We start from the raw sequence: 10,181 nt of genomic DNA, 5'->3' as shown, positions 1-10,181 counted from the left end.
CCCCCCGCCCCAAAGAACATAGTTCCCTCACGGGTCAAAGCTAGTGGAACGCACGGTTTGGTTCACGGAGGTTAGAGACGAGGTGATCTGGCCCGAGGGTACGAGTGAGGGCATGTAGACCGGAAGTAACGTCACACCCGCGTGGCTCTGAATGCGCATACCGGATGTGTGGCATCGGCTCCCCATCAGAACCATCAACATCACATTCACGATTCCCGCACATCGCATCACAGTCTACACGCACGCTTCGCCATCGTCTCCACGTTGACCTCACTGAGATTACTCCTCTCTCTCTTTCTCTTTTTATCTTTTTATCTTTTTCTTTGTCCCTTCCACAGCCATGGCTATGACTGTTCTTCAGTTGCCATTCTCTGGTGCCGACACTTCCCTTGATATCCCATCATTTTACATGCTCATATTGGACTAGATGATAAATCATCATTGTTGTATATATATATATATATATATGTATATATGTATAAATAGTTTATATACGATTTCAAAGGACAAAACGTCCTGATAAAGCGTTCCCACTAAATTATAGGTTAACTCGACCAACTGATAAAGTCACGAATATTACTAAACTTAACCGACCAACGTAGTACATAATAGTAAATTAGTATTCCGCAAACGCGCAGTCAGCGCTCACGGGTATAATTACCGAGTCCGTTAATTGGTTGGATTCCGTCGAACGAGAAAGGAAGATTCGACGTCGGTATGCATATACGTGTATACATAATGATACGCAGAGGGCCCGGTGAGAGGACTGGAGTAGAATTGGTACGCGTCTCTGTAGGCCAATGCGAACCACTTTCGGCACTTCGATCTCCTGCTTTTTGCGTAAAATACTCGTTCCTCCGTATATACAGGCTAAGATACGTGAGTACCTGGAGCAGGTATTTGCCATACAGGTACGAGTTGACAGGTGCCATTTCGCCTAAACCAACACACCACGTGAAACGTACCTAGCCAATAGACACTGGTAACCTAGGACAGCTGAGATTTGAATTTTTCGAGGGTTCCGAAAAAGGAGAAAAAACGTTCATAACTATGTCATCCAGTGCCCATCGATTACGTATTGTCCTGTATGAATCTGAAATTATGTTCACTCCTTATCTCTCTCTCTCTGAAATACCACAAGAGAGATTTCCTCTAGAGCGCGCGCTCATAAAAAAAAAAAAAAAAAAAATCTAGAATCGGTGAACAATGCTGACAAGGTATAAGTTGAACAAACGTCGGCGCGATCCTCAAACATCGGCGACAGGCGGCTGCTTTGATCGTCCGTCGGCCCGTTAGCGAGAGCGGGACACCGAAGAACCTTCTAGAACATTCTCGTTCGTTCGCCACCTCCCGACCGCCACGCTTGCTCACCTCGGCGTACATCTTCTTCGAGAGCATCCGAACTCTTGTGTCCAACAGGATGACGTATATATGTACGCGCAGCACCTTTGCCAGGCACAACATTCGTCTCCTCTTTACTCACCTTTTCCAATTATTATCTCTGTACACTTAGCCATACGTATAAAGCCGAGTACACAAGTGAGCGACGCTCGCGTGCCTCTACCATGTCTTTCTCTCTCTCTATCTCTGAAGCATTCCCATTGTACGTCTCTCTTCACTCGCCATTATCTCCTCTTTGAACAGTGTCCCCAACCTGTCCCATTCATAAGACTGGGGTCCCGTCCGAAAACGTACCTTGGCTATTCTACCTTACTATCGTCCAACTACAGAGAATCGACTGTAGGCCCTGTTATCTACAATTGTTTAAACAACGCGCCTATGAGGATCAGACATCTTTACAAAGAAATAATAGAGGACACGATTATTTGGCTAGGGAGAATAAAAATTAAGGGGATCTCTATGATTTTTGAGATTTTTTTTTTTTATGGAATTATTCTCTCTGGTGAAGTCAATTTGTAGGGACGTATTGATTTTGTTCTTGGGGGATCTTATACGGTTTTTGGAAATACGCGGACTTTGCTTTTAGTACTGTCCGAGTCATTCCCAGTCTCGGGGTTGTATATTTTGGTTTATAGTGGGGGGCACCCGGGATTATCCCCCTGGTTGTCTGTGGCTCTCGGACGGACCTGTGGCTTACCGACTGGACTGTACTTTTACGCAGGGAGATACCACGAAACAATGCAAGACAAGCGTGCAAATATGGGCGCGCACCTCAAATGGGACATTCCAATGTTTCTTGGTATTGTTTCTACCGAAATGGACGGGCTCGTTCTTCATTATACCGTCGGATTGACGTAATTTATACCACCATACTTGGGGAATACTCTGCCCTTTTGCTATGCTTTAGCTGGCCAATGCCGCCGTAACTCTCGGCTAAAAAGTCACATTTCACTTGATTTCGCGTCAAATGTCACTTTCACTAAAGACAACCTTACGGGTGACAAATGTTAGACAAACGTAAATATGAGGTAAGATCTATACCAAAGGAAGGGAGAAGGGGACTTCCTTAGGGATGCTGATAGATTTGCAAAGTAGACGCTGCTGGGATCTTAATGGGATACAGAAGTAGCACGTGGTGACCAAGATGAATGAAAAGTCCAAAAAAAAATTGAAAAAAAAAATCATGAGGAGTCTCGACGCGAGATGCATGACAATTTGGATGCTCGAGAAAGCGACACACGACACATGCTCGACTAATGTATGCGATGAGACGAGTGGAAAATATTTTTGAAAAAATTAAATTTTTTTTCACAGCTTGTAAACGTAAATAATGCTGGGACACGGGGATCGCGAATGTCCCTTGCCATTGGTTGGGCTCGTTTACGGGTGTTTTGGTGGAGGTTCGTTATAACGAGACTGAGGGGTGGAGCAGAAATTATCTCGGGATGCAGTTGTCGAAATTTTTGAAAAAAACATACGAGACGCCTGGTGGAAAATTTTAAGTCAGATAAGAAAATTGCAGTTATTTATTTTTCCAGACCCGAGGCAATGGTCGGAGACAGCTGTGGCGCACTGGCTGCACTGGGCCATCAGGGAATTTTCGCTGGAGGGTATTGCCATGCAGCCCTGGCAACACATGACGGGCAAGCAGATTTGCGCCATGGGTAAGGAATCCTTCCTGGCGCGTGTTCCTGCCTTCATGGGAGACATTCTCTGGGAACACCTGGAGATCCTGCAGAAAGGTATACGTCATGCATATAATTTTGAAAAAAAAAAGAAAAAAGGTAAATTCACCTTGGAAGAGTCTTTGACAATTTTATACGGTATTATACAGTACATGGGAATACGTATTGATTACCAATCGATTTGACTTTTTTTTTTTTTTTTTAATCCTTTCTTAGCTATAAGAGCGGAGTACCGATATCCGCTCGACTGTCTTATACTGATTTGCGAAACGTTACTTTTCCTTGCTCCGTGTACCGAGATAGGCAGGTTGCTATGGAGCGAGGACAATAATAAAAAAAAAAAAAATTTTTTTTTGGGGGAAAAAAAATTATCTAGGTACTCTGGCACTACATCCTGTCATCGCTCGAAAAACATATCGAATTTCCGTAAAATCGCGATGTCGCGGCAGGTATGGGAAAAAAAGGCTCGCGCACAATGCTCGCCGCCCGTACGAAAGATGCTTGAATCAGTTCGGAGTTTTTATTTCATGAAGGCGAATGTAAAGGTGGAGGAGGGTAGGGAAAAAAAAAACCTGCCATAGAAACTCACACTCCGGATGTCCTGTGCTCAAGAATAGGCGGAGGCTTACTTGGCCACTTAGGTGGTTTTTCGATGCACCCTCTATATAGGTATAGCTGTACATAAACCACTGCTCAAATATCGTGTCTATGATTACCGTAATACAGGAGTTTCTATGAATTTCGAAAAATGCCCCAAAAAAAAGGAATTATCAATCTCACAGGAGATTAACGTACAACGTATACCAACGAACGCACGTGCGTGCACCCTTGAGAGGTTAGAAAATTATTTTCAAAAAAAAGTGAAAAATTTTTTTGAAAAAAAAATTTTTCTCTTCGTATCTTACGTTTATTCGAATAATTATTTCTTTGAAATTCTTTGAATTTTTTTTCTCAAAATTCCAAGAGAAAATCTCCGATCGCGCAAGAGGGATACTCGCTTCGGTGATGCAAACAATAGCTGGGTTAAAATAAAGTGAGAACCAAAGTCGCAGAACGACAGACAGGCAGGAAGCATAGGTTCACCCATGATTTAACTGCCGTTAAGTAAAATTCTCCGTGTTTCCTTATCGCATTTACCCAGCCTAACCTGACCCATCGAGCGAGAGAGCAATTTTAATTGGAATTGCCCGATTCGAAATAGCGGTTTTCCATCTTCCTAGAAACGCCTTCTTGTCCAAGTAGTACTTTGCACGTATATAGGTATACCTACGTGTATCGTTATCGGACCAAATCCGAAGGAGTGTGTGAAATTTTTTTTTTTTTCAACTTAATCTAGCACATTTTTTTACTCTCGATTCTTACACTTTCTTCTTCGGATCAATTGGCACGCGAATTACATCTACGATGCAGGCACTGCTAGGAAGCAGGAAGAGAGGGGAGATTCGTACGCGTGATGTGGCATGGCCGTGGGTAATCGCTTCGATTCCTCGAAGGAGAACGGATATTAGGAAAGCGTAGTTGGTAAGGCGCGAAATAAGATAGAGAAGACAAGAAAAAAAGAGACAAAAAGCTGTGTAGAAACTGAAAAGCTGTATCCTCTTGTGAAAAAAAAAAAAAAAAGACTTGTCAACGTTTCAGGTTATGTGCGACAGCCGTTGCTTCGTATAACGCGCGCAGGGACTTCTGGGTAATCTGAATAATACGTATACACGGCATTGTTCTATCCGCGCCTTACTTGTCGCTTATACTGGAACTCCAAGCGCTCCCGGTCGGTAATGTAGGTCGAACGAGTGGGCCGTTTACACCATTACTGGACGGACTCTGGTCGTTCTTGGTTTAACGCGAAACCGCGAGAATCGCGGCCGCCCGGAAATTCCCCACGATGAATCACATCGATTACCCAGGACAGCGTTGACAGCGACGTATCCCATTGAATCGTGCCTCGCGCGATACACTTTCCTCGTTCTGTGGCTTTAAAGTAATATTAATAGTCTCTTTGTTCCGCCATCTTGGTTCCGATTGACTTGAAACTGCCGAGTGAAATTATTAATATAAGTTACGTTTTACATTCTTCGAATAATTCGGGCACTTTGCCAAGTGCTTAATATATATATATACAAACTTTACGGGATTCGGAAAATTGTCAGCCAAAATGGCGCCGATTTTACGTGCACTCGCCAACACGGTCAACGTGACGAGACGGTATGGTGGTGAAATTAAAAAAAAAAAATCGTATAACGATACGATACAAAAGAGTGACGACTCTTTTGACTGTACCGCGTTCGAAATTACGTAATATCAACTTAGGCACGGTTTAATAATATCTTTGATCCGCCATGGGTTTCCGACTTCGTAGAAGGTCACGCGTAGCGAGTCTATCACTGTCCGGAGATACCTTGATAAAGACTTCGTGACTCTTTATGTCCTTTCCCAAAATAGACGTGGACGTCGAGAAGGCCTCCCTGGAGAACGTACCGGCAAACCTCTACGAGAGCGTCTGCGTGCCCGACCTCGGTGAGTTTCTGGGTTACCAGCCCGTGGGGAACGTGTCCACCCCGGAGCACAAGAGTCCAGGTACCCCAGCAAGCTCAACCACTTCGACGTCATCAGGGCCAAGAAGCACAGCGACCCAGGCACCGATTCCCTCATCCGCACCGGTCATTCCTCTGCCTCCAAGGCATTACCACAATGAAGGTGAGTTCTCATTGCAATTTACCTATATATATCTACGCAATTCCCATTGCTCCACGCATCCGATCCGCGCAACTCGAACGGATCCGATTTAATGTAAAATATGTGTATTCACGTAAACATCGCGGAACGTGGCTTCCTCGGGTTCCTACCGTAGCTCCCCGGTACACAGGGAGAAGGTGGAATTGCGTAAACTCTGCTTTAAAATTTTCGTCCATCGCGTGCTCACGTGTCTCTCGGCGAGCAAGACACTATTTATCCTTTACATTCGTCTGTGCAATACGAACGAAAGCGTTGCGATGCTACGAAGAAGTTTCTCATAGTTACGTCAGATCCGATAGGTATCTCTGTTGGGTCAGCAGCAGAAACACGAGTTACCGACTGAGACTGGTTACATGATTTTTCGTATTTTAAAGAATTTTCAGCACGCTCGTCAAACGAGTAAAAAACGAAGAATTTATAGACTCGTAAATTAATTCGTACTAATTCGACTTCCGATTGGTCTCTTAAAGGCGAATATAAAAATATATTATTTGCCGAATAATTGTATATGCGAGAATTTTGTCGATCGGATATTTTGAAAAAAAAAAAAAAAAAAATATTTTTTTGATAACGACCTATCATAGATTTTTCATAGTTTCGGTTCGTCCGCCCCTCTTAAAACCGTGGCGCAGTGCTCGCGACCAGACGACGTGTCCTTATCAATGGAGATAACCAGCAGCATTACCCCACGCTCGGGCGCGGAGCACTTATACATCATAAACCAACTGTTCGTAGTCGTAGGTAAGAATTACCTAGCCTTACGTCATCAGCAGTGACCGTGGGTGAACGAGGGAAAGCCGGGGCTTGCACGCTTCGCCGCGGACAATGGAGATTCCCCGACGCCGCTTCTGCCTCCGGGCTATCCGCTCGTAACCGCGACGACGTCGAGCGTCTATTATTCCGTAGCGTCGATGACTCCACCGAGCGCTCCGTGCGTATAACAAATATTAGTGAATTTCAAACAGTCGTGGTTACCGACTATGGGAATTCTCATAGGAACCTCCGGTTCCGTAATTTTCTCGCAAATTTATATATTTTTTAATTTATCCTAATCGACCGTATACGCTAAAGGTACCGCGTCACGTGTACGAGGACGGACGTGGATATAGATGAAATTTTTCAAAACAATAAGAAACCAGGAAAAATGACGAAATTGAGTTTACTGGATGGTGACGCAAAGGTGGTCGTCTGCACGGGGAACCTAGGAGGCATGTGGGGCAAGTTAAGTTGGACGGAGTCATTATTTCTGCTCGCTGGCTCCTGTTACATTATGGTATCGTCGGCTCCTCGAGGCCTCGTGGAGTTAAGACTCTCACTTATCCTCGCTTTCGACGTCTTCTCCACGGAACCGATCCGCGCGCTGGGCAATTCGGTTCCAAAGCGAAAAATTCCACCTGCACCCTCGGCGAATCTTATTTGCCGACTTTTAACCTATTTACATGTAACTACTCGCGCGGGCTATGACGATCTCTCACGGAAGCTCGCCCGTGATGTTAGACACTTGTACTGTACTTGACTACGTCACGATATAGATTTACGTATACAGTCGGAGTATTTACCAACCCGGTACAAGACCTTTCTTCCTGGAATTCTCAGGTACGGCTGGGTATCTTATAATTCCAGCAGCCAGACCCAATCGCCAAATAATAGTTCGTGGCTTCGGCAGACCGATTATCGTACGATTCGCAGAAGGGTGCAGTCTTATGGGCCGATTTTATGAAAAACGGTAATACGTATTAGTTCACTATTCTATACGAGGGACGTATACGATAGGATGACAAATTTTCAAGAATCTCTTTTCCCTTTATCAACGACCGACAGATACACGGCCGACCGTTCCTGGGCTGTTTTCCTCAAGTATTCCTCAAGGGCTGTTCTCATGGGTTTCGACGCGGTGGGTGGCGACACGTGTCTCGTATCGCGTCGCTCGCTCGTCCGCGGCGACAGGGACAAACGACGACCGAGCGACGGACGACGGGACGCGCACGGACGTCGTCGGTTTACTGACCACGCGTACCGAAAAAGGATCGTACCCCGGTGACGTCATCGCTCCTTTACGGAAATGCTTTAGTCAATCAACCCAGCACGCATCGCAATAATATATTAAGCAATCGGCACGAGCTCCCTGGCCAACCTCGACTGGCCATTATATCCGAGTGGCGTCGATAGCACGAATACAAATGTACGTGAGTAACAAGTACGTAATTACATAGCAATTTTTATGTGTCGCTCAGGACCAATCCGTAATTGCAAATGCATTGCGAAACAGCACAAGTTTTCCTCGGAGCCTACTCCGAACCCGTTGGTAGAACTACGAGTTCAGGAACAACCCCCTGAGTCCTTAATGATCGAAAAAAAAAAAATTTTCTCAAAATACACGATACGATAAGCACTGGGTGGTACGAGTGTAAAATTTTAATTTTATTCATGAACCTCCATTTTTTTTTTCTTTTAATGCGAGCACCCTACGGCTGCCATTTTTTACCCCTACTCAAAGACCCTATGCAGTTACACCACGTACCCATTTACAGTACCAGCAAAAATTGTCCAATAGCTGGCAAGGCCCGGGCCTGGGTCCCCCTTGCCGGGTCGTCTTCATCCAAGTGACGAGGCGACGTCCTCCGGTACGTCCGTACGACGTCGCACGCTTCCTATTGGTCGCGGATCACGTGCCCAAGGGGCAAACACTCGTAACGTATTTACCCTCTTGAAGTAGCTGGACAAGCTTACGCGCATCTGCGTCCTCTCCCTATAGGAGAGCATATCTTCGTAAGGAGAGTGCTGAAGTGAGCAACAATGCAGGGGAGAAGCCTCTTTGCCGGGGTGATGTATATACCCGGCTAGGCGGGGCGGGGGGGGGAGACATTAAGGGAGGAGCACTCGAGGACATTATAAAGCTATCTGCTATGAGGAATATTGGGGTAGGACCCCTTGGTGCTCCACCCTACTCTCGACTTCCGGTTGTAACGCGAGCTTCCAGTCTCTTCTCTATACCTACCCAACGACTAGCTGGCAGCAAGGAGAGGCTCGGGACGGAGCTGCGACTACCAACATAGAGAAGACCAAGACGACGATGAGTACGAGTATGCAAGCTCAGACGTCGTCTATGAGGTTGCAGAGCGGCTCGTTGGTACACGTGCGTGATCACGTACTCACGCACGCACAAACTGACACACGACTATGCAGCCACCACGTCGTGCCGTGCGTCCTGAATGAGTCGAGGCTTTGTAGTTTCTCGTACCATCCCCACCATCTCCGCCACTTGGTTCTTCTCCCTCTAGGAGGTCTCGCACTGTAGGAACTATGAATGAACATCCGAATGAATACAACCTGCGCCCTAAGCGCAACCCCTCGGATCCTCAAATTCTTAACCCCTACTTTTATTCTGTCCCGATGCTATTCTGGTACCGGGGGTACCCGTGTACCGAGGTTGCACCGAACTACGATCGACGGTACCCAAGTGCCATTATTGGTTATAGGGATCCCGATGCCTGGTGACGATTGATGTATGGCGAACGATGACGTCACAGACGGTTAGGTCTAACCTAACCTTGTCCGGTTCGGTCGTCCTGAACGTCACTGTCAAACTGGTACCTCCCCCACTAGTTCGCTACTTGGACGTACGTGGAGCATCCCTTAGAGGGTAAAGGAAACGTATGTCACGTAATTTCAATGTTGACGAAAAAAAAAAAAAAAAAAAAAAACCCCTAAGTACTCGTGAGCTTGCAGCCATGACTTCCGGTTTTATGGAACTTCAGATATCTTAAGATCGTTTAATAATGAGTTTGGTATGCCCGACAATTTGGGCCTTACAGACTGCTGGTGTCTGTAGGACGAGCGGCAGGTAAGGGAGGGTCGGTAGGGGGGTCGCTACAAGAGGCCGATTGTGAATCGGTGAATGAGTAGGGAGGCGGTAGAGGGGGTATAATGAAGTGGGGTAGTAGGCTAAGGGGTGTTTGCGGTTGGAGGTAAGGCCGAGCAAAAGGTAAGGATGAAAGTGGAGGTGGAGCTGTGCAGCTCAGTAAAAAGACGAGTACATAAGGCACATTCGAGCTCGTGTCGTTATTGTGCAGCTTCGCCTTAAGTCCTATTGCCATTGCTGCCTGGCTGGGCTATAGGACGAATGAAGACACGAAGCGAAGGGGGGTGAGAGAGCACTTCCGGTCCCCTCTGTATCACGTGCGAGCCACCGTACGGATCCCCCCACCTCACCTCTCCACATCCGGTGCCCCCCTAACCCACCCCCTCCCTCCCCACTCTTCCTCTTCTCTACCCTAACCTATACCATGCCTCATTCTTCATCCTTCCTCTTTCATCCCCTCGGTCTTTTCCTCCCTCTGACTCTTCGTTCTCTCTACTCCC

General features: G+C 46.2%; 1 protein-coding gene across 4 annotated transcripts in view; it reads left to right on the top strand.

Moving 5' to 3' along the window:
* LOC107263629 (protein C-ets-1) overlaps nt 1-10,181 on the top strand; it is an 81,277-nt gene that overhangs the window by 59,487 nt on the left and 11,609 nt on the right. For all 4 annotated transcript variants that reach the window (XM_015731039.2, XM_015731049.2, XM_025080786.1 and 1 more), the window contains 2 exons: nt 2,940-3,143; nt 5,526-5,780. In XM_015731039.2, coding sequence (XP_015586525.1) covers nt 2,940-3,143; nt 5,526-5,780 — 459 coding nt within the window. The remainder of the gene's footprint in view (nt 1-2,939; nt 3,144-5,525; nt 5,781-10,181) is intronic.

This window comes from Cephus cinctus, unplaced genomic scaffold (assembly GCF_000341935.2).
Source record: "Cephus cinctus unplaced genomic scaffold, Ccin1 Ccin1_scaffold0013, whole genome shotgun sequence".
Taxonomy (NCBI): domain Eukaryota; kingdom Metazoa; phylum Arthropoda; class Insecta; order Hymenoptera; family Cephidae; genus Cephus; species Cephus cinctus.
The sequence above is the reverse complement of the archived record's forward strand: the minus strand, read 5'-3'. Positions and strand labels throughout refer to the sequence as shown.